The 24,534-nt window shown below is 51.7% G+C and overlaps 1 protein-coding gene across 2 annotated transcripts; it reads left to right on the top strand.

The window, feature by feature from the left end:
* The first annotated feature begins 656 nt into the window (after nucleotides 1-656).
* Nucleotides 657-21,929, top strand: IZUMO2 (IZUMO family member 2). Of its 2 annotated transcripts, XM_074307897.1 has the most exons (7): nucleotides 657-3,639; nucleotides 3,726-3,800; nucleotides 4,096-4,182; nucleotides 5,453-5,473; nucleotides 7,529-7,609; nucleotides 8,052-8,178; nucleotides 21,765-21,929. In XM_074307897.1, the coding sequence occupies exons 1-7, from the start codon at nucleotides 3,396-3,398 to the stop codon at nucleotides 21,835-21,837; spliced, it is 708 nt and encodes a 235-aa protein (XP_074163998.1). In that variant the 5' UTR covers nucleotides 657-3,395; the 3' UTR covers nucleotides 21,838-21,929. The 2 variants fall into 2 exon arrangements, with proteins under 2 accessions (XP_074163998.1, XP_074164000.1); XM_074307899.1 differs by lacking the exon at nucleotides 5,453-5,473.
* Nucleotides 21,930-24,534: the final 2,605 nt, after the last annotated feature.

The raw sequence follows: 24,534 nt of genomic DNA, 5'->3' as shown, positions 1-24,534 counted from the left end.
GTAGACCGGGGCACCAGCCTCCCCGCTGGAGAGGCTGCTCCTTGGACAGTCAATAGACCCTGTAGGACGAATACGGCCTGGCTTCCCGGTCACCTTCCACCTGTCCAGACTCGGGCGGGCTCTGGCCCAACGGGAATTCAGGGTCCCCTCCTAGGCACAGTAATGCAAGGAGCGGGAGCTCAGAAGAGGGCCATCTGTTAGCTGCATGGAAAGGCTGACTAAGGAGGGAGGAGAGACGAGAACGAAGGAGAGGGGACAAGAGAAGAGGGAGGAAGGGAAGAGGAAGGGAAGGAAGAGGAGGGGAGACCCAAAGAGGTGCGTTAAGAAGCTCACTGTCTAATGGAGATGATAACCAATCTCTCCAAAGTAGCTCTGTCCAGGATACGTAGAAAGGAGCTATGTTAGAAGGTCTTCTGTGGGAGCTGGGGCTTTCGCTGAGAGCCGGAGGGACACGGCTCCAGAACAGGGACAGCCGGAGACAATGCCTGGAGGAGAGATGGAGCTTCTGGCTCTGGCACAGCCCAAAGGTCCCAGGATAGAAGGGGGAGGGGAGGGGGCAGAGCCAGGTCTTGAAGCACTTTGAGAACCTAGAAGGAGTTTGGAGAAATCGGGAAGGGAGGGCGTTGGGGGAAGGGGGACAGTCTGAGGTGGCCCAGGAGACCAGAAGGGATGCCCGGCCAGGTAGGACAGATAGGAAGGCTGACCTTATCCAGAGGAGGTGAGCACAGAGCTCCTGGGCCTTGGAGGAGGGAGCTTACTTTGAGCCTTGGAGGAGGGGAGCCTGGGGAGAGAGCCCAGTGGAGAAGGGAAGGAACTGGGGCACTAGGGGTGACTCCAATTCCAGAGGAATTGACCACATGTACACACAATAAAGCAGGGTTTGGCACAGCCGCTCTACCTAAAAAAGATTTCATTCCTGTACGTTTGCCCTGAAAACTAACAGAATCTTGGGGTCTAGAACTGAGGGGGGAGTTGTCAAACCTACACAACTCTTAGTGGCTTATTGGAAAGATAGCCCCTAAAGTTCGGTAGGATGGATGTAGACGGTTCAGTGAGGAGTTACAAGTCAGATGGAGGCTCAGGATGGAGGCCCTTCTCTGAGCAGAAAGGGAAAGAAATAAACTTGAGGCTCTCAGGGGCTTCTTAAACCACTAGCTGTGCTCTGTTCCAAAAGCCCGGTTCCAAGGCTTGGGAATCCTACAGCAGACAGCAGCTAGCTGAGGCATTCTGGGCAAGTCAGCCAACCTTTCTCAGCCTGTTTTTTCACCTGTTAAATGGGAGTAGTAATAGCACCCACCCTACAAGTTTTCTATGAGACTGTGTATGTATATAAAGCACTTTGTAAGGCTTAAATTATGAAAAAGAGCTGGTTATTAGTTAAGCTAAAAGTGAGCTGGTAGAACCTAGTCCTCCTGAAAGGAAGACCTAGCACCTCAACTGTGGCCATCAGAAGAAGCCATAGAGGGAGAAGCTTGATAGGCTCGTGCCCAGTGGAGCCGGCCTGTCATTGGCCATTGGCTATAGCCATGGACCCAGAGGGCACTGCCAATGGTGCCAGGCCACCTCCACATGGGCAGCACAGACCAAACAGAGCCACAGAGACAGCTCCCTATTCCAGACTAGCAAAAGCAGACTGATGATATTATCAAGAGGCTCCATCAGCACGAAATGGCCCTCGGTTATGTCCCTGGGCCTTCTCTCTGTGTCCACTCTTTCCAGGGATGCTCTGGGAATTGGTGGGAGAGGATGCTCCAGATTATTGGAGCATTCAATCAATCGATCAACATCGATTAAGCACCTAATATGTACCGGGCACAGAGGAAACAGAAAAGGCAAAAGACAGTTCCTACTCTTGGAAAGGTCACGATTTATTGGAAGAGACAACATGCAAACAAACCAATACATACAAAGCAAGTTCTAGACGGTATAAATAGAAAATAATTAGGGGGAAAGGCACCAGGATTCAGAAAGGCTGGGGAGGGCATCCTACAGCAGGTGGGATTTTAGTTGGGACTTGGAGGAAGTCAGGCAGCTCAGTGGTCAAAGTTCAGGAAAAGCTCTTTCCAGGCACAGGGGACAATGCCTGGAGAGGAGAGCTGGGATGGCCGGGAGACCTGTGTCCCTGAAGTGTAGAGTACCTGGCAGGGCATGAGGTGTATCAAAAAGGCTATTGCAATAACTGGGGGAGGAGATGATGATGCCCCGCAGGGGGCATTATGAGAGATGCTGCACAGATGAAGTCAACGGATGTTGGCAATAGTTTGGATGTGGGACAGGAGAAGTAGCGAGGAGTTGGGGAGGACTTCTAGATTGTGGACCTGAAGGCATGGGGGGATGGGGGAATCCTCTTCAATAAGGCAATTATTGCTGCTTTCTTGCCACAATGCCTTTGTGTCATCTGGCTATGAAAAATTAGCTCATTGATTGAGGCTATGGTTTTGGGTGGGTAATGCGTTGTAGATTTAGGATAGGCAGGGAGGTGGAGCTCATCCCATTTTCCATATGAAAAACTAAGACTGAGAAAAATTAAGTAATTCACATGAAAGTGCAGAACTGGTGAGGGTCGCTAAGATTTGAGACCGGGTCCACTCACTATGGCTTTTGGCCTCTTGGACTCACAGAATCCCCTGGGAAAACCTGTCTGCGAGAACCTACTGGTTCAGTTTTAGGATGCCCTCAGGGTGATTTTCTACTGCTCTGTGGGAGGAAATGCAGTGCCAGGGCAAGAATGGCGAATGGGCTTCGGACTGGCCCTCCTCCCTCCTGGTTGGTCCTGGTCCCGAGAAGGCTGCACTCAAACGAACAAATGCTGAAGCATAAAGGGTTCCACCACGTGGTTAAGCACCAGGGATGCGACTAGAAAGCAGACAGCCCCTCACGTCCAGGGGCTCACCTTCCGACGGGAGAAGATGCTAGAGGATAAACTCATGGAGTCCTCTGACTGGTAAAGGGAAACACGCTTGTGAGGGCCCGTGAGTCACGGTTCAGAGCAGCTGCGGAGGCGCAGAGGGCCCGGAGTCTCGGGCGGGCGGCTCAGCCGAGAGAATCCCTGTTTCCGCTTGGGGCTGCCCCGCTGCTGCTCAGATTTTCCCTCACAACTGCCAGGAGCCTTGGGAGGTACCAGGTGCCCCTCACTGGAGGTCTGCGAGGTCTCCAGAAGCATCCCTTGACCTGTTTCCCAGGTCCCCCTCGGCCCAGATGCCTCTGGGGTCCTACGCCTAGGGCGCCTGGGAAAGGCTGGTCGCCAGAGTTGGAGCGGACAGAAGAAAGTCTCCCGGAGGAGTCCGGGAAGGAGCCGGGGCCAGCAGGTGCTGAGGAGGAGGAGGGGGAACTAGGTGGAGCCGGGTTCTAGAAGCCCCTTGTGTGAAGTCACAGGAATCTGGCTCCAGGCACCCATGGACCTCGGGCTTCTTCAGCTCCTCATGGGTCTGAGCTTTGGCCTGGGTCTGGCGCCCCGTGCTTATGCCTGCCTGCAGTGTGAGGCCCCTTTTCGACATGCTCTGGCCAAGGCTCGAATGCGCCTCATGGCCCAGAACTTCCGCAATGAGCGGCTGCGGGCCCGGGCTCAGGCCCTGCTGCTGGGCATGGAAGGGGAATTCTTTGCCAACTACGCCACCCGAGCTTATATGGGGAGAGTGGGTATGGGGGAGAGGGAAGGGCACGGGGCCTGGGGTCGGTAGCTGCTGCCTGCCTTCAGCTGGGTGACGGCCCCCTCTCGCCCTTAGGACTTGGCCAGCTCTCGCCAGTGGTGGCTCTAGCCCAGAAGAAGATCCAGGAAATCCAGGAGACCTACCTGACAGGTGAGCGCCACTGAAGGGGAGAGGGACCTGAATGGGCCCCAAAAACTTTGGTGGGAAGTCTTTCCTAGGCAAGCAGGAGGGCTGGACCCAGCCAGGGTCTGCCAGCTGTGAGCCATGGGACTGCTGGCAAGGACTTGTCCCTCTCTGACCCTCCCAATTGCAGGGTGGTCCCTCAGGATGCTTTCCGGGCTGAATGGTCTGATCAGGGGGCTCTGGGCAATCAGTTCTGCTGGGAGGTGGGAAAGCTGAGGAGGGAGCTTCCGGGCCAAGTTCCCCTGCTAATCTCGCCTTGCAGATGGGCCACTGCTGGATCAGCTGGTGAGAGTCCGGGGGGAGCTGATGAAGTCACTGAAGAGGGCTCTGAAAGAGCATCAGCAGAAAGGTTCTCTCTCCATCCCATCCTCCCCTCCCTCTCCTCCGCATCCCCCACCCCTAACTGCAGAGGACACCCCCATTCCCAACTAAGAATCCCTTCTGGAAAATGTCCCACCACTTGTCCTCTCACCCTTGTAGAAAATGGGGGGGGGTCCACCTCCTCCCAGGTAGCCCAGGGCATTGTGGGAACTTGGATCTTTCCCCTGACACCAGGCTTTAAGCCATCTTGTCCTTTGGCCCAAGCCTCACCTGGAGCGCCATGTGAAACCCCCTCCCCTCAACAGTCCATCAGTTTGCACAGTCCTCCTGGATCTTGTCCCAGCTAAAGATTTCCTGCAGTCAATGCCCGTGAGGTCCTTCCCGCCTGGGGCGCTCTCTAGTGATCAGGACCCTTCCCTGCCTGGGGGGCTCTCCGGCAGTCTGGGCTCTTCCTGAATGGGGCTTTCTCCAGCAGTTAGGCCCTTCCCTTCCTGAGGGGCTCTCCAGCAGTTAGGCCCTTCCCTACCTGGGGCTTTCTCCAGCAGTTAGGCCCTTCCCTACCTGGGGCTTTCTCCAGCAGTTAGGGTCCTTCCCTGCCTGAGGGGCTCTCCAGCAATCTGGGCTCTTCCTGAATGGGGCTTTCTCCAGCAGTTAGGCCCTTCCCTTCCTGAGGGGCTCTCCAGCAGTTAGGCCCTTCCCTACCTGGGGCTTTCTCCAGCAGTTAGGGTCCTTCCCTGCCTGAGGCGCTCTCCAGCAGTCTGGGCTCTTCCTGAATGGGGCTTTCTCCAGCAGTTAGGCCCTTCCCTACCTGGGGCTTTCTCTAGCAGTTAGGGTCCTTCCCTGCCCGGGGGGGGGCTCTCCAGCAGTCAGGGCTCTTCCTGAATGGGGCTTTCTCCTGTAGTTAGGGTCCTTCCCTGCCTGAGGAGCTCTCCAGCAGTTAGGCCCTTCCCTACCTGGGGCTTTCTCCAGCAGTTAGGCCCTTCCCTACCTGGGGCTTTCTCCAGCAGTTAGGGTCCTTCCCTGCCTGAGGCGCTCTCCAGCAGTCTGGGCTCTTCCTGAATGGGGCTTTCTCCTGCAGTTAGGCCCTTCCCTACCTGGGGCTTTCTCTAGCAGTTAGGGTCCTTCCCTGCCCGGGGGGCTCTCCAGCAGTTAGGGTCCTTCCCTACCTGGGGCTTTCTCCAGCAGTTAGAGTCCTTCCCTGCCCGGGGGGCTCTCCAGCAGTCAGGGCTCTTCCTGAATGGGCTGTCCACATCTCCCCAGCTCCAATCCCTCACTTCTCATTCTCCCTTCTCTTGTAGCCTGCGACCCCAACGCTTGCCGTGAGTCCTTCCGTTCACTTTTCATAGCCCCTCCCCCACATCATGCTTTCTGGGTGTTTGTCCATCCCGCCCTGGGAGCCCACTTGGTCCTTGAGGATCCAATTCCACCCCCAGCCCCCCTGACCCCGCATTTCCTACCCTCTCCATCCTTCACCCTCTGGGCACTCCCTGAAGCTGACAGGTGGTGAGTTCTAGCAGGGAAGGTGTGAGGGGGCAACGCCACCCACCCAGCCCTCTGCCTTTCTTCTTTAATTCTTCCTCTGTCAACCCCCCCCCCCCAGCCTTCCTCTGGTGCATGTCTCTCGCCCCAATCTCTGCCTCCTTCATTTTTTTTAAATTTTTTAAAATTAATTTTATAATTATAACATTTTTTGACAGTACATGTGCATAGGTAATTTTTTACACCATTATTCCTTGTACTTCCTTCTGTTCCGAATTTTTCCCCTCTTCCATCCCCTCCCCTAGATGGCAGGCATTCCCATACATATTAAACATGTTATAGTATATCCTAGGTACAATATATATGTGCAGAACCGAATTTTGTTGTTGCTGTTGTTGCAAAGGAAGAATTGGATTCGGAAGGTAAAAATAACCTGGGGAGAAAAACAAAAAATGCTCTCAGGTTACACTCATTTCCCAGGGTTCCTTTTCTGGGTGTAGCTGATTCTGTCCATCACTGATCAATTGGAATTGGATTAGCTCTTCTCTATGTTGAAGAAATCCACTTCCATCAGAGTACATCCTCATACAGTATCATTGTTGAAGTGTATAATGATCTTCTAGTTCTGCTTGTTTCACTCAGCATCACATCATGTAAGTCTCTCCAGGTCTCTCTGAAATCACCCTGTTGGTCATTTCTTACAGAGCAATAATAGTCCATAACCTTCATATTCCATAATGTAGCCAACCATTCTCCAATTGATGGACATCCATTCATCTTCCAGTTTCTAGCCACTACAAAAAGGGCTGCCACAAACATTTTGGTACTTACAGGTCCCTTTCCACCCTTTAGTATTTCCTTGGGATATAAGCCCAGGAGTAGCACTGCTGGGTCAAAGGGTATGCACAGTTTGATAACTTTTTGTCTGCCTCCATCTGCCCAGCTCTGAGTCTCTACCTTGGCTGCTCTCCAGCTCCCCGATGTCTCTCCTCAGTGTCAACACCTCTCTCTCCCCGAAGGAACCAGAAAACAATGACTGCTCTCCTTTCCCATTTCCCTTTGATTTCCAATTTCCTTTCACTCCTCCACCTTTGTGTCTCCCTCAGGCTCTGCCTCATGACTCCTTTCTAGGTTTGCTCTTCTCTCTGCATCTTTCTCATTGTCTCATCTCTCTGTGTCTTTCTCTTCCTCTCTCCTCTGTCTCTCTTCTGTCTCTGTCTCTCTGTTTCTCTCTCCTCTGGCTCTGGCTCTCTCTCCCTTCTTCCTCTGCCTCTCTGTCTCTGACTCTGTATGCTTCTCTCTCTCTTCTCTGTAAGTGTCTGTCTCTCTCCCTTCCTTCCTACTTCTTTTCCTTCCTTTCTCATTCCCTCCTTCTTTCCTTCCTCCCTTCCTTCTCTCCCTCTTTTCTTTCCTTCCTTCTTGGAAAAGTCTTCTGAAGAAGTTATCATTTCTCTCTCCCTCTCTCCCTCTGTCTCTGTTTCCCTATCTCTCCCCCCCTCCACCTTCTCCGGAATCCTCCTTTGGCCAATAAGGAGGTTTCCACGTTTGTCTCTGCTTTCTCCTTTGCTCAGCCCCCACTCCCCACCGCTGCCATTTCTTCTATCTTGACCTCCGTGCTCTCTCCGTGCGTCTCTCCAGCTCCTCCTCCTCCTGCTTTCTCCGCAGCCCCCCGGCTCATGCTCCTGTCTCCTCCTCGCCTTCCCCAGCTCCATGCATTTCTCTGGTCTTCCCCCCCCATCTTCTCCTTCTAGCTTGACTTCCCTTTCTCCCCCTCCCCCGTCTGCCCCCCCCCAGCCGAACTTTGTCTGTTTCCTCCCCGCCCCCAGCCTCCCCCTTCTTTCCTTCTTTCACCATCCCTGCCTCTGGCCCTCTCCACCCCCTTTGATCTTCTCCAGACCACCTGGGCAGCCAGGTCCTTGACTGTCTGCACTGTAGCCGCGTCTACGCCCGATGTCTGAATCCGACCTTATGCTTCGGTGAGAGGCGGGTGGCCCTTGGGTCTGGGGCTGGGATTGGCCAGTGTCCGACTGGGGGCCGGGCCGGGGGGGGGTGTCGGGGGAGAGAAACGGGGACTGAGGGGAGAGATCCCGGCGGGGAGGCCGAGGCAGAGAGCGCCTGCACAGATCGCCCGGACAGACGCGGGTGGGAAGGACGTGTGCGAAGGGGCCGGACAGATGCAGACGGGAGGGACAGATGCGGACGGGAGAGACAGATGCGGACGGGAGAGACAGATGTGGACGGGAAGGACAGATGTGGACGGGAGGGACAGATGCGGAACGGGAGAGACAGATGCGGACGGGAGAGACAGATGTGGACGGAAGGAACAGATGTGGAAGAGACAGACAAATGCGGACAGCCGAGCCCAGACTCCCATCTTCCTCCCCCTTACTCCCCCGTCTTGCATCCCTCCACGCTCAGCGGACCGCCAGCCGCGTCTTGCCCTTCGCTACGAACTCCAGGGAATCCCAGTGAGGGACCGGATCCGGAAAGCCAGGATCATCGTGGTGTGCCTGGGACTCATCACTTTCGGGGTCCTCGCAGTCACGTGAGTTTTCTACGTCCCCCCATCCTATCCTGGTCAGTCCTCAGACTAGCAGAGAAACAAGTCGTCCTGCCCAGTTCTGGGTATTTACCCACCTGATTCCGAGAACCCTTTCAGCCTTGGCATTTCACGTTCTAGGCCCCCCTTGGACCGACATTCTCTTGTTGAAGTTCCTTCCATCCCAGACATTGTGTTTTAAGGTTTTTTCTGGCTCCGACTTCCATGGGATAATGTGCTTACTCGGGATCTTGTAAAACGTAATGAAAAGACCTTTCAAATGAAAAGGATGGGGGAGGAGGAAAACTGCCTTTGCAAATTCTCCAGACAGCAGACCCCACCACGCAGGAAGAAGAGTGGTGGAGACAGGGTAATTAGCAGCGGACAAAACCTAAGAAAGGGGCTGAAAGTCCACACCGGGGCCTTCCGTCTCTGATGCAGATGCCCGGATTAGCAGGGAACCAGGCAGACCTTGACATGAGGAGCTGCCTCTGACCTTTTGGTAACTCTGAGGAATAGTGGGAGGAGATTCAGGATGGGCAAACAGTTCTGAAAGGGCGAATCTTGTTCCAAAGGGCCAAAACAGGGCTTGGGAGCATGGAGATGTATGTGTGAGGATATCCGTGAACCACGGCGGAAGGTTCTGGGGGATAAAGACCATGGACAAAGGCAGAAGCAGAAAGGATATTGCCTTTGGCGTGTTCGATGGATCGCCCAGACAGGACAAAAATGTGTGAATTTGTGACCTGGATGACATTTCTACCGCTGAGCAGGGAACCTTGGATCCGCCGGTGGGCTGCAGAAGCTCTTTTGACTAAGGCAGAGCAGCTAAGGGTTTCCTGATCTGCCTTTCGGATCATTTTATCTTCCAAAAGATGGAACAGTCAAAGAAGGGGGGATTCTGTTCTGGCCCTGGTTTCGAGCCACGTTGCAGACTAATACCAGTATGGAGAAAATATGCAGAAGGAGCGTTTACAGGGACTTGCCTGAAACATCCAGAGATCAAGCCACTGAAGCCACTCATCCAGTCCCTGAGCTTGCTTGTTTGGTATGACGAAAGCCGTAGCTAATTTCTATTTAGTTGTGATCCCGTTCCCAGGTAGGATCTTTGCTTTTCTGGGCAAGCAATGCCTTTTTTGGTTCCTCCATAAAAAGACAGCGTATATCTATCACTATGCTAATGATTCAGCAAGGGAGTCGAATTAGAGAGCCATAGTTGAAGCTTCTACCAGGTAACGGTCTCCTGTGAGCCTCCAGCCCGGGACTTAATTGGCCAATTATCTATTTTCTGATACTCCTGCAGAGGATTGCCTTTTCCCGATAGACTGCAGTGCCCTCACTGGCCGCCAGAAGGGGCTCAGTCTTCAAAGCCTAGCCTGTTCCTCGGTTGCCAAGCCCAGTCCTGTAACAAGGGCGCTAAAGTCGCTTTGGGAAAATGTTCCCTTGCTACCCAGGTCCCAGATGAATGTAGGAGGTGGAATGAAATAGGGCATCCAAAGGATTAAATTTTAAAATCTGCTCCCCTCAGCACAACCTGGAGGCCCCTGGTCACTGAGCAGGGCATTAACAGCCATAAAGTAAGGTGAAAAGGGAACTTGATCACATACTCCTACTTGCAGTCATTTGACTCCAGCTCTCTCCCCCTCCTCCTTTTTTCTCAGATCATTAAAGGGAGACAGAATATAATCTGGACCACGCCCCTCCGTAGTTTGCTGAAAGGAATGGGTAGAAAGGGGTGCAGGCTCCATCCCAGACTGATGGACTAAAGAATGAAATCATGGAAGGCAGTGGGACCTTTGACTCCCTGTCTTGGATCATGGATTAAGAGGGCAAAACAGCTTCCCTCAGCTCACCATCTGAGGGATCATGAGCCAAGTTTCTGGCTAGTACTGCTGGCACAGTCCCCCTGTGGTTACTAGTCATCCAGCCTCTCCTAGAATGGCAAGGTCAGCGGCAGGAAGATTGGGAGGGAAAAGGGGAGCCAAAGCATACAGATCATTTGTCCAGGCCTTATCTTCTGACTTCTGATCTCAGTCCTGAGATCAGACCCTTCCAGGATTTGTGAGATACCAAAGCACAGGACAAGCGAGCCACTGGTGCGCAGGTTCCCTTCCAGGGTTTGTGAGATATCAAAGCACAGGACAAGCGAGCCACTGGTGCGCAGGTTCCCTTCCGGGGTTTGTGAGATATCAAAGCACAGGACAAGCGAGCCACTGGTGCGCAGGTTCCCTTCCGGGGTTTGTGAGATATCAAAGCACAGGACAAGCGAGCCACTGGTGCGCAGGTTCCCTTCCAGGGTTTGTGAGATACTTTACATGTATGTTTTCTTTTTACAATAGCCCTTTGATGCAGGTCATACTTCATCATACAGATGAGGAAACGGGAGCTAGTAGTATGGAAACAGAACAGTCTTCCTGACTCCAAGATGAAAATTCTATTAGGCCATATTGCCTTTACTATTGAGTTGCTGAGCTGGAAACATCAGGTATCTTGACTAGAAGTGATTGTTCCATTTTTAGAACGGTGTCTGGGTGTATCTGAAGTATGTTCTCTATCTTGGGATAGCAGATTTCCCAGGGCTCAGAAAACGTATAGGGAGGATCCTCCAGCCTAAGATTTTATTTTTGTTTGTTTGCTTGTTTGTTTATTTTTGTGGAGGCGATTGGGGTTAAGTGACTTGCCCAAGGTCACACAACTAGGAAATGTTGTGTCTGAGGCCAGATTTGAACTCAGGTTCTCAGATTTGAAAGGCAACAAGTAGCTGCCCCAACCTAAAATTTTAAAGGGGAAACCTGGCCAAAGGAGGCTTGAATGAAATCCTAAAAACACAAAGAGAAACTTTCAATTAGGAGGAAAAGTGGTGGTGGTGGGGTGTACACTTAGCCCAGGGTCTGGCACACAGCTGGTGCTTAATAAATGTTTATTGATCGACTGATTGCTTGATTGGTTTGAAGACGTCAACAAGGAACTTACTGACTCTCATAATTTGAAAAATTAGGTATAAAAGATATATCCAAAGGCCACTGACAGAAGAAATATGGAAATATGGCAGGGTCTCCCTAAAGTGCAGAAGAAGGTGAAGATGATAGAAATGGCAAAAGATAACAAAAATGCACAGTTTGAAATTTTTTGTTTCGAGATTTATGAGAGAGAGAGAGAGACAGAGAGAGAGAGAGAGAGAGAGAGAGAGAGAGAGAGAGAGAGAGACAGAGACAGAGACAGAGACAGAGACACAGAGACACAGAGACAGAGACAGAGAAACAGAGACAGAGACAGAGACAGAGAAAGATCAGAGAATTAACAGGGCTGCTGCTAAAGTTGCAGGAACAACAACAGGGCGGGCAAAGGGCTGTACCAGTCGTCTTATTTCCTCTATCAAGAATCCAGTGAAAATGACTAAGAGCTGCCAACCAAGAGAAGTGAACAGAGATCCCAAGAGAACTCCTAACTGCTTTGGAGTTAAGTCAGTACTCCCTGATGAACTCCATCACAAGGGACCCCATGACTAGAGAAGGTGATATTTTGCAATATCTCTGCTTAGCTACATTGGAAACATCGAGAGGCACTATGGGAAAGGCAAATAGCGCCATTTAAAAAAAAAATGGAGCCTGCAAACTTTAGGTCAGGGAATTTGCTCCCTTTGGTCAAAATTCTAGATCATATTATTAAAAGAATAAGGTGAGATGAACCTCCAAAAGAGAAAGCAGTGATCATCCAGTTCTAGCATGGCTTTAGTGAAGAATAATTCATGCCAAGGAATGACCTATGATTGGGATGAAATACTACTCTGCTATAAGAAATAATGAAGGGGATGGTTTGAGAAAAACCTGGACAGGCTTCTGGGAACTGAGGCAAAATGAAGTGAGCAGAACCAGGAGAACATTTCCATACAGATAGTCAACCGTGAAAGACTCATGAGGAAAAATGCCCTCTACCTGGAGAGGATTGATGAACTCTGAATACAGTTGGAAGCATTTTTTTCCTTCCTTTGGGTGTGTATGGGTGTGGATGTGTATTTTCTTTTGTAATGGGGTTAATAAGGAAATACCTTTTTGCATGATGTCACATTTATAATCAATATCACATTACTTATCTTCTCTCTGAGAAGAGGATGGGTGGAGGTGAAAAATTACATCTAATTGGAAAATGTTGAATGAAGTAAAAAAAAAAAAATTAAAAATTTAAAAGGCAATTTGGCTTTTAAAGCCCTTTAAAAAGGACTAGCTTCTGCCAGGTATAGCTCATTTTTTCTGTCGATAGTTTAAACAAAGTGTTTGATCAAAGGAATAATCAGAGTCAGTCACGCCATTCCTGTGGAAATGATGGAGACAGGGAGGCTAGATTTGGATCTGGAGAGTTGAACTGCAAGAGTTGAAGAAACGGGTTGACTCTGAGAGATCTCTAGTAGAGTTCCCCAGAGAGCTGGGTTTGGCCCTGGGCTGCTTAACACTTTATTCAAGTCTTGGATTAAGTCAGATTGGCAAAAGCCACAAAGCTAGAACAGTTGGAAAGTAGGGCTTCAGGAAACTCTTCCCTGGCTAGAATCTTGGGCTGAATCTGAGAACAAGAAGCATGCTGGCAACACGCGTGCCATACTTTAACTTAAGACGGAAAGGTCAGTTTCCCAAGTGTAAGCCGAGAGGCCGAGCTGAACAGCGGCCCGTCCAGAATCTGGGGTTTTGCTCTCAGAGCCAGCCAAGAAAGCAAATACGGCCACTCTTCGTCAGGCTCCAGAGGCAGAGCAGGGCTCGGCGCCCGTGGTCCTGCCTCCACACCCTGCTAGGACCCCTCTGGAGCAGCCAGTAGATGAGCCCAAGAACAGCAGGCCGTCCAGATCCTTCTGCAGGAAGAGGGCTAAAAGAATGCACGGTGTTTTGCCCGGGAGATGATTTGGTCACAGGGTGCATCTGACTATCTTGAGGTATTCAAAGGGCAGAAGAAGGCTTCCATGGGTTCTGCTGGGCAGAAGGGAAGCTGCAAACGTCCCTGGAGATCTAGCCTGGGCAGAGAAAACTTCCTGGCAGTTCCACTGGCATTGCCTCTCTCTGCATTGGACTTTTGAGAACTGAACACAAGCATTGACTAAATATCGGGCACCACATGACCCAGCGAGGACACAAGCAAAGAAAGGTTAAAATGGGCCCTGCCCTCCAAGAGGGCATATTTTAATGAAGATGATGTGTAAAGGATCAGGCCCATAAAAGACGTGCACAGAAGGATGGTGGTCGGTGGGTTGCCCTTTGCTCTCAAAGAGGACCAACATGATGTCACTATGTTGGAGTGGAGTTACCCTGGGTCTGACTATGGCCGATCAGACCCATCCAAGCTCAAAGCATTCTGGTCCGGGCTGGGCACAAATAGTCCCTAGGAACATTCAGGGGGATTCTCTAATTTTGCACATTTTCTGAGCTATTTCAATGCTGTGGGAGCACAGCCCCCTCTCTGAGGAGAGGCCTTGGGATTGTCCTTGTGTTGCTTTTTCCAGGAGCACTTGTCCTGTATGAACTTTCCATAAAATAATCTTTTTGGCAAGTATACAGTTGGCATTCAAACAATGTGACCAGCCCAACGGAGCTGCAGTGTAGGTGGAACCCTTGGCAGTTTAGTTGGAGAAAGCACCTTGGTGTCTGGTCCCTTATCCCAGGGGATCTTCAGAATCTTCCTAAGACAATCAAATGGAGGCCATTCGGTTCCCGGTGTGAAATATTATCCAGGTCTCAAAGGCACAAAACAGTGACTCTGGAGACCTTCAGTTGGGCAGTCGGTCTAATCCGTCTCCTCTCCCACACTTTCCTTCAAATCCTCCCAAACACCAAGCTAGCTCTGGCAATGTGTATATCCACTTCATTATCAATGTGGACATCCCTGGAAAGTAGTCTGCCAAGGTAAGTCCTCAGTCTTCAGAACTTCTCCACTTGCTGTGTATACACATATGGATAACGTGGTTCTCGCTGATGGAGCACCTGGGCTTTCTTGGTGTTAATTGTTCGTCCAAAATTAGTAGGAGCAGCAGAGAATCGATCCATATTTTGCTGCCCCTCAGCTTCAGAGGCTGCACTGAGACACAATCACCTGCACACAAAATTTCCTGCCCTGTTCTCCCTCCCTCCCTCCCAGTTCTGGCTTCTGGCCTTTCAAGGAGAATTTACCATCTGTGTGGTAGCTGACCTTGATGACCATTATTGTCCTCTGAAGGCATTTACAACATGGCTGAAAAGCATGTGACCCTTGGAAGGGAAAGTGTTGGCAGCTGGAGGCCAACAAAGGTCAGCCTTGAAGGAAGATTTAAGAGACAGAAGAGGAGATAGGGGATTCCAGGGCTGGGGCCCGGCCAATGATGGAGCGCTGTGTGCAAAAAGAATAGGTCAGTGTGGTGGAGGGGAATAACATGTTTTTCTTAAAAAGCCCCCAAAGAGACCAGGCCGGGACCAGGCTCAGATGAGCTTAGAATGCCAACTTGAAGGTTTTGATCTGACTCTGGAGGTCATGTGAGCCTGGACTTTCAGAGGAAGCAGCTGATGGCCCGGCCGGGCCGGCTCTTCTTGGACAGACATGAAGAAGCTGCTTTGCAGGGAGGAGAAAGGATTAAGGGGCAGATGGAGGAGAGGTCCCAATGAGGATGAAGAGGGTTAGGGGTTATAAGGCAGAGGAGAAAAGGAATGATAGAGAACTAGGGTGTGGGGAAGGAATTTCAGAGTTCACACTCTTAGGAGCTTTTTATTTTCCCTTGTAGAGTCATTTTTCAGTCATGTCCAACTCTTCACGACTCCATCCGAGGTTTTCTTGGCAGAGATGTTGGAGTGGTTTGCCACTTGGCACATAAGGGCAGAATATTAAGATCAGAGATGGGACTGATCGTGCCCTTGTGGAGCTGAGCTGGGCTTGGAAGAGCAGGTCACAGGAAGGGAACAGATCAAGGAACAAAGAGGTTGAGGTGTTTGAGGGAATACATGTATGCTGCAGTCCTCTTGTGTAAGAGAGCAGGAGCTGGAGGGGGAGAGAGCTTGAGCCAAGAGCTGATCTCATCGTGGAAGCATGCAGAGAGATCTCCCCACCAAAAACACAGGGGGTGTCCAACAGTGTAAATAGCGAGGCCTTTGCCTGCTACTCCAGTGATTGGATGGGAAATGTGAGCTCTTCCATAAGAGGCAGGTCCGGCGCCTTCAGCGCCCACAGATAATCCGCTCATTCTGCTTGGGCAGGTAGAGCTCAGGTGACGAATAGCTTTCGATGGCCTTCTGGAATTCCTGTTCTACCGGAATGCTGCTGCTGTTGTTCATCCTGCTCTATTGTGTCCCATCTTGCCTCAATGTGAACCAGGAAGAAAAACCAGTTTTGTGGTGGGATCTCCCTCTGATGCGATCACACCGAGGAGTGAGATTGTTTCAGTAGTCCCCCCTCCCGAGCCGCCCCCAATCTTCAGCTTCCTGTCCGATGTCTTCACCGGCTCTTTCTTCTGTTTAATTACAGGTCTGGGTTCCCACACCTCCCCTGATTAATAGCCTAGTTGGAGAAGGGTGAGAGTCTTTCTTTCATGGAATAGTTAATTTCCCAGACTGGGAGACTCTCTCTGCCAGTGAAGGTTGGCGGCACCTTTATGGTCTTGACTCAGAGACTTGCCCTAGTATTGAAAAGTTACAAGAGTGGCAAGGATCACACAGTCGGCATGTAGTGGAGCCGGCTCTTAGACTCACTCTCCTTGTGTCTCTCTCTATGTCTCCACATCATTGGGTGAAGCACAAATACATATGTACAAGTGCAATTATTTCCACAGCATCCATCTGATCCCAGTTACAGACTGCCTTCTCTTAAAGGGACCCTAGTCCCCTATCCAGCTACCCTACTGTATTTGATGGGGGAGGTGGGGCATATCAATTGTCTCAAAGTATTTATACCGTCCTGTGGAAAATAACAATAACCAGCCTAGTTTAGGGCTTCAAAGTTGGCAGAGAACTTTACATTGTATACTATAACAACCCTGGGAAGTAGGGCCTGTTGTTATCCCATTTTACAGAAGTTGAGGCAGATAGAAGTCAACTTGCTCAGGTGGGAGGAGGCTGAGGCTGGATCTGAACTCGTTACCCATTGTCCCATTTGGCAACGGGCATTGGGCTTGTTCTAGACCCTACAGAGCCCCTCAGAACAGCAATAAATGATAGGAGTAGAAGCTGTGTTGCCTGAGAACTGGAACAAAAAGGGCTGCTGGCTTCCCTGTTGCTGGAGGTCCAAAGGAGGATGCTCTGTGCCCTCCCTCCTCCCAAACCCACCCTGAAAGCACCAGGGACTTTGATTTAGCAAGATGATGGAGAAATCAGGAGCAATTTGCATAGTCTCATCAATACTTCTAGGGTCGGGCAGCGCACACAGCCTCACTTTCTGGTCCAGCCTCCACCCCCAGAGAAGGGGTTCTAGCCTCTCTCCAGTCCCCGAGCCACGCCTTCAGAGCTGCGTGGCCAACCCCCAGTAGTGGCACTACTGTGGTACAGTAGTGTGGTACTACTTCCACACACGGTGTGGACCATGGATCCTGGTGGGGGAGCCCGGCTCTGGTTCTTGGGGCTGCCCTGGCCCCACCCCCCCACATCCCTGCTGCGCTCAGACAGCCGCAGAAAGCGAAGCGTGCTGGCAGCTTCTGGAGCCGGCTCGGACCCCAGCCACCTGCCTACGTCCACAATGACTTTATCAAAAGGCTGTGGCGATGTGGCTTCAAACCCGTAATTGGCTTCAGCTGCTGGGGGATAAGAGGTAGAAGAGTCACTTCTCTCCCTCCCCCTCCCCTCCCTTCTCTCCTCCTCTGTACTGCTGCCTGGCCTCCTCAGCTGCAGCTCTGCTCTGCCCTCATCAGGGCTGGTGACCAAGGGGCGAATGTTTAACAACTAGCTTTCCAAGAGCCGCACTCCTTTGCCATCTTCACCTTTCCTCCCATCATCCACCTTGTCTCCATCACCTCAGTCTGGACTAGTCGACAAAGCAAATCTGGCTTTGATCTGCCCCTGCTGTCAGAACCAACTCTCTGTGATCCCGCGTGGCCTTTTCTTGGTTCACCATTTCCTCCTTCCGCTTATTTTACAGTCGAGGAAACTCTGCAGGGTCACCCCGCTAGTAGTGCCAGACTTAATGGGCGTTGCGGGCACTATGGCGCCACCTAGCCATCTTTGCCCCCATCTAAGGGGTACCAGTGCCTCCAAGTCTGGTCACTCTAGTCCCAAAGCACCGCAGGCCATTCTCGGGGAGGGCATTTCCTTGACCGTAAAGCATTATGGGAACACAGCAATTCCCCAGGAAGCTTCCTCATTGTTTTCCTTGCCAGAAAAAATAAGGTGCAGTCCAACAAAAGAACATGTAGTACAGTGTAATTGCTGTGCCCTCACTGATCATTCATTACTGAGCACAAGTAGCCTCCGGTAATCATTATCCAAGCCGCAGGAGCCCACGCTGACTTGGATTGTAGAGTCCCTAAAGTTATGTCATTGCATGTGCGGTGGGCGGGGCCCTCTGCAGCACATGGCACGCCTAACATGGCAGCTGCAGGAGGACCTGAACATCCCGGCGGTGCTGCACATGGCTGCCAAAGCACATGGCCATAGGACACTTAGAGAAAACTCAAGTAGGGGCAGCTGGGGGGGTGCATTAGCACAGCCCTGAAGTCAGGAGGACCCAAGTTCAAATCTGGTCTCAGGCACTTAACACTTCCTGGCTGTGTGATCCTGGGCAAGTCACTTAACCCCAATTGCCTCAGCAAAGAAAAAAGAAACTTGAGTAGGAATGGATCCCTGAGGGCTGCTATACAACTCTATATTATTTGTGTTTAATTATATTTTGTTTCATTAATTTCTCAATGACATTCAAATTCGCTGCCGGGGCCCAATTTGGCCACCTTTGCTGTGGCAGTGCATCACATGCGTGTCTTCAGTGAGGTGGTCTGGTGCCCTGTGGTAACCGCGTCCACCGTCACCGCCCAAGTCACGAGCCAACCAAGCCTTTCTGCAAGAACCCAGAGCTTCTGTAGCGGCCTTGGAAATCCTCAGGCTTCCTGGCCTGCAGTCCTGACTCTGAATCTGTAGATCCCAGGCCGGCCTGTGGCTTTCCTCACCTTTGTGGGCATCCTCCACTCCCTGGGGTAGGAAAGGGGCAACATCGATACCCAGTCCTTCACCTTCCCTCCCATCTCCTGCTCAGATTGCCTCCTTTTCCCATCATCCCAACCTTGTCAGGCATTTTCAGTCTCTCCTTCTTACCTGGCTCCCTCCCTCTTGTGTTCCTGTCTCCTGAAAAACCTGAAGAGCCCTCCCTGGATCCCTTTGTCCCTGTTAACATCTCTCCTGCCCTTTGTGGCTAAACTCCTGGAAATGGCTGCATAAAATAGGTGCCGTGCCTGCCCTCCTCTCCCTTGGTTCTTAACAATCCGGCTTCTGACCTCATATCTCCATGGCAGCCACTCTCCCAAGTGACCCCTGATCTCTCAGCTGTCAGGTCCAACAGCCCATCCTCCTCCTCTTCGGCTTCTGCAGCCTTGAATGCTCTGGATGACTCTCCTCCCGGACACCCCGTCCTCCCTAGGTTCTCTCCTTGTTCTCCTACCTCCCTAATCCTTCTCCTCGGCCTCCTTTGCTGGATCTTCCTCCAGACCGTGCCCTCTAACCTGGGGGGGTCCCTCAGGACTCTGCCCTGGGCCCTCTTTCCCTTCTCCCTCCAGATGACTTGGTGATCGTTCCTATGTATTTAATGACCAGCTGGTTCTCAAGCCCACTACCTCAGGCTCCGAGGCCCTCCAGTCTCGCCCCTCCCACTGCCTCAACACTCATCCTCCTAGTCCCTCGGTCATCCTGGACTCCTCACTGAACTACCCCTGCCCCCAGCCCATCCTCTCCTAAACGGTCAAAGATCTTCCTCAAGTGCAGGGCCAACCACATCACCCCTTTCCCTGGGCTCAGTACTCTTACGAAGTTCCGGGGTCTCCCCCTCCCTCCCAGACCAAATTCTCTGTCACTCAGAGCCTAATCTGCAGGTTCTGCCTTCCCCCATCGCCTCTCCGGGCGGTGCCCCACGCTATAACGCTCACTCATCACCCCTCCTGGCTCCAAGTCTCCCGTGGAATCCGCTCCCGACATCAAGCCTGTCCCAATTCCTCTCAATTAGCTTATCCTCATTTGTTTTTGCAGTTTGTAGGTTGTCCGCCCCTCCACCTACACTAGACTGGGGGCTCACTGAGAACAAGACTGCCTTTTGCTTTTCTTTGTATCCCCAATACTTAGCACTGTGCCGGGTATACAGTGGGCGCTTAAGAAATGTGCGTGGCCCCACCTCTTGGAAGCCACTCGGCACTTTCTTTTGTTGTTTAACTGCAGACTGTGAAGTTTGTGTGACTCCGTTAGGGTGAAAAGGGGCTGTGAGCCATTCTGTTGACTTTTTCTGTTGAATATTCTTGGGGGCGGGCGGTGGGGGGGGGGAGCGCCCGTCTTTTCCATTCTTACTATGGTTCACCTTTCCTCTGGGTGGCTGCCAAGATTCCGTAGCGAGGCTCTGCCCCCTGGCGGGAGTCCCTGGGAACGCACCCAGCTCCATCGTTACTTGGTCCTCTGGCCCTTCCGAGCTGCAGCCGGAGACGCGATTTCTCACAGAAGTGCTGGAGTCCAGCTCGTGTGATATAAAGGCTCGGGCCCTTTCTCTTGCCCCTTCTCAGAGACAGGCGGGAACTTCCTCAACTGGTCTGGTAGCCAAGTCTCGGGGTACTGACTTCCCGGGCAACCAGTGACATACGGACAGGTTAAAATAGTTCCCAGCCAAAGCGGGAATGGCCGCCAACTTGCAGCAGGCTTCTTGAGCAGACTCCAATATAATGGCTCCCACCACTAGTCACAAAGGACCCCCGAGGCACGGAGACTTCCTAGTGACAAAACGCACATCCGCTGATGGCACACTCTGGAACCCACCTCAGACCGACGCCTGACTCCCTGAGCGCCCCGTCAGCTTCCCCCGACGGGACCCTCGGCCAGAGGGATCTGGAGGGGCTCGGAAGGGAACTGAGAAACGGCCAAGCGGGATCTGGAGGGGCTGGGAAGGGAACTGAGAAACGGCCTCGCTGGGGTTGCCAATGGGATACTTAGCCGAGGCGTTTATTAGAGCATCCCACAAAGCTTACAGAGCAGAAGCCTGCATCATTTCCACGTGAGACATTCGTCGGAGGTAGTGAACGCTGACCTCATTTCCCCATTGCTTTTGCTTTGTGTTTTTATTCCGAGTTTCCATCAAGGTCCAAGGCTTATGGTTACCCTGGGAACGCGTATGGAGAAAGAGAGCTCAGTGGAAAGCCCCTCCCGAGATCCCCAGCACAGAACAGGCTGTGCTCTCTCCAACTCCTTAGCTCTCAACGTGCCACAGCTGCCGACTCTTGTTGACTCTTCGGGTCCCTGTTTAGGGGTTTCCTTGGCAAAGTACTAGAGTTGTTGATTTCTCCAGGTCCAGTTAAGCAGGTTCGGTGTCTTGCGCAGCTGGCAGTGTCTGAGGAAGGGTTTGGAGGTCAGGTCCTCGACACTTCAGGCCTGGCACTCCTCTTCAGGGCCACCTGAACACTGTCCCCTGCCAGAAATGCCCCCCCCCCCCAGAGAAGCAGGCGGCCCGGTGCCAGCTGTCCACACCCGAGGTGAGGCTTCTGGCAGTCTCAGAGCTCGAACGGCCCATTTCCCGGGAAAGGGCCCAGTCTGTGCATAGAATACCGGACCCAAGCTGACGGGTCAGGACACGAGAGAAGGATGAGCAAGCCGGTGAGCGAGCACTCATTGTGATGGACAGGAAAGTGAGCTGGTCTGGGTTCTGGGGAAACTCACGTTCTCAAAGTGCTCCAGCGAGTGTATAAATGTGTGCGCGGGTATAGACACCTAACCCTGAATGCATGCGGACTGCACATGCACATACGTATACAGGCACACACACGCTGGGTTAGAAGTGAGTGGTGAACATTAAGTGCCTACTGTGCCAGGCACCGGGCTAAGCTGGGGGCACGTGCCCTCCCTTATGATATAATTCTGGGTATTGAAAACGTGCTCAGGAAAGACCGACCTGCCAATATAAGCAGAGGGGGCATGAGAGCCAGGGCACCATCGCCAGCTCCCTCATGCCTGGGCACGCCAAGCGGGCACTGTTGGCCATCCCTGGCACACGCCGTCACCCTCGCTTCTTTGTCCCACGTCTGAACATCTCTCTCCAGCCCACAACCAAACCGACTCCATGACACTGCGGCCGTAGGCAAGTCCCTTAACATCCCAGGGACTCAGTTGCCTCATCTGTACAATGGGTCTCGTTCAGCCACTGGGTCAGACCCGTTTCTCCATGAACACATACTGGCAGAGACACTGGCGTGGATGGCCGTGCCCTCCTCCAGCTCATTGTACAGATGAAGAAACTGAGGCAACAGCGTTAGGTGCCTTGGGCAGGGTCACCCAGCCTGTAAGGGCCGGAGTCCAATTCAGTGTCGCCCCCCAGCGGATGAAGCCAGCCTCTCCAGGTTTCCAGGTCTGGGGGAGGAGAAAAGGGTTGCTGCGGGGCAGGCGCCCCTTGTGACAAGCGGGCTTCTCCCCCCCCTCCCCCTCCAGGGCCTACACCTATAGGAGTAACCGGCGGTTGCTGCGGGGATACAGACACCTGGACCAGGGTGCGTCCGAGTGACGTCATCGCGCTGAGCGCCGCAGGATTGGCTGATTTCGGAGGGGGGGCGAGGGCGAGCGTGAGATTTTTAATAAAGAGTTGGTGAAATTCTCTTCAGCGTCTCTTTCGTGGTTCCAGGAGTCAGCCCCCCCAGCCCTGCCTTTGTTACTGGCAGCTTTGTGCCCCTTTCCCCGACTCCCAGGACAGACCCGGACTACGTTTCCCAGGAGCCCCCGAGGCCGATTCTGCTCCTCGCGACACCCGAGAACCAAAAGGCCCAGAGCGCCCCCTTGCTGCGCTGACACGGGCGCACAATGTATCACAATCTAGTAGTATTCTCAGCCCCCCACCCCCAAACCCAGTGACGGGAAACAGGGCGACCCCTCCTGGTGAAGGGGCGAGAGGCTTTTTCTGTGGAGTTACGAGGGCCAAGGCAGGCGGAGGCGGAGGCCCGCCCACAGGCGCCCTGCTTGCGGTGGCTTAGGGCCCGGACGGGAACCCCTCAGGACCCAGAGCGGGAGCCCCTCAGTCCCGGACCGGAGCCCCACAGGACCCAGAGCGGGAGCCCCTCAGTCCCGGACCGGAGCCCCACAGGACCCAGAGCGGGAGCCCCTCAGTCCCGGACCGGAGCCCCACAGTCCCGGACCGGAGCCCCTCAGTCCCGGACCGGAGCCCCACAGGACCCAGAGCGGGAGCCCCTTAGGGCTTAGACCTTGAGCCCCTCAGTCCCGGATGGGAGCCCCACAGGACCCAGAGCGGGAGCTCCACATTTCAGGACCATGGAGAAATCACTGGTCCAGGTAGAGAGCTTGACCCGATGCTTCTGGAGGAGAGGGAGGACAGAGCCTCCCTCTGCCCCACCATTCCCTGGGATGATGGGAAATCTCCCTGCCCTGAGACCACACAGCGTGGCGCAGAGGGAACCCCTCAGCAGCTAGATCAGGGAGAGGACTGCTTGGGGACCACAGTTTTAAATGTCATTACTGCCCCCCACCAAGGGCTGGAGCCTGGCCCTGGTGCTGTGTTTACAAGTGCAGAGTTAGTCATCTCGTTAAGAAAGCCAGCTCACTTATTAATAAAAGGATGGTCATTTGGCCATCTCTCAGAGCAACAATCCTTCATGGCAGTGGCTCACAGTTCTGTGCCCTTAGAAGAGCAGGGGTGGCAATCAACTCTGACGGGTTCACAGTAATGAAGAAATGAATGTTACCGTGAAAGGTGGACTGTATTCTTGGGGCATAAGACTTGGCTCTCCCAGAGCTTAGTCAAAGAGCTATATAAATTTCCTTATCACCTGTCTGACAAAAGGGAGAATCCACATTTTCCCCATCTGTCTGAGCAAAAACAAAGAGCAGGAATGCACCCCTTAGGCCAAACTTAAAATGTTTTTTACTGCCTTTGACTAAATTTCAGCCAAGTCCACCTGCTAAATCTCCCCCCCCTTTTATTGTTTTCTTTTTTTCTCATTATACATGTACATCAATTTTTTTTAATACACATTTCTTTATGAATCATGTTGGGGGATAAAAATCAGAACAAAAGGGAAAAACCATGCAAGGAAAAACAGAAGGAAGAGGAAAAAAAAGTGAACATAGCATGTGTTATTTACATTTATTCTCTACTATTCTCTGTCTGGATGCAGGCAGTGTTTTCTATACAAGGTTTATTGGGATTGTCTTAGATCACGGAACCAGTGAAAAGAATCAAGAGATCATCGCACATTGTTGCTGTTACTGTGTACAATGTATTCCTGGCTCTCCTTGTTTCACTCAGCATCAGTTCATGTAAATCTTTCCAGGCCTTTCTAAAATCAGCTTCTTCACCATTTTTTATAGAACAATAATATTCCCTTATCTTCACTTACTCAGCTTGTTCAGCCATTCCCCACCTGATAGACATCTCCTCATTTTCCAATTCTTTACCACCAGAAAAAGGGCTGCTACAAAAATTTTTGTACATGTGGGTTTTTCCTGGCTGAGTCGTAGAGAGATATTTCCCACATTAGTTTATTTCTGCATGAGGAAGTAGGAAAGAGGGGAAAACTATGTTCTGTTACAATAATTACTAATACAAGAGAGAAATAATCATTTCTCTTAATAAAGCACTGACTGGTATAAAAAATTATTGCAGGAGCAGGTAGGTGGCACAGTGGATAGAGCACCAGCCCTGAAGTCAAGAGGACCTGAGTTCAAATGTGACCTAAGACACTTAACACTTCCTAGCTTGTGACCCTGGGCAAGTCACTTAATCCCAATTGTCTCTCCCCCCCCCAAAAAAAAATATTATAGATCAGAAACTTCCACCCAGAAAAGAACAAGTCAATCTCTAACTACATAAGTAGAAACTCAAAGAAAAAAAAGAAAAATATTCTACACAGATTGCATAAGTATAAAATTTATAAAAATTACATGAAACAAAATTAAACAAGTCATGGATAATGAAATGAAAACTCTGAGGGAAATGAGTAACTTAGAAGAGAAATGAACATATCCAATGGGTAAAAGTAGACTAGATGAAATAGAAATCGATGATTCTATGTGACCACATTTGCCATGTAGCACCCCATCAGGACTCCAAGTTGGAGATATGTGTTGTTTCTGACATCCCCAAACTCCTTGGTTTTATAGAACACTAATATCCCATTATCTCCAAGTACCACAGCTTGTTCAGGCATTCCCCACCTGATGGACCTCCATTCATTTTCCAATTCTTTACCAT

This window comes from Sminthopsis crassicaudata, chromosome 3 (genome assembly GCF_048593235.1).
Source record: "Sminthopsis crassicaudata isolate SCR6 chromosome 3, ASM4859323v1, whole genome shotgun sequence".
In the NCBI taxonomy this organism is placed as follows: domain Eukaryota; kingdom Metazoa; phylum Chordata; class Mammalia; order Dasyuromorphia; family Dasyuridae; genus Sminthopsis; species Sminthopsis crassicaudata.
Note: the sequence above shows the minus strand (reverse complement) of the source record. Positions and strands in the feature narration are given on the sequence as shown.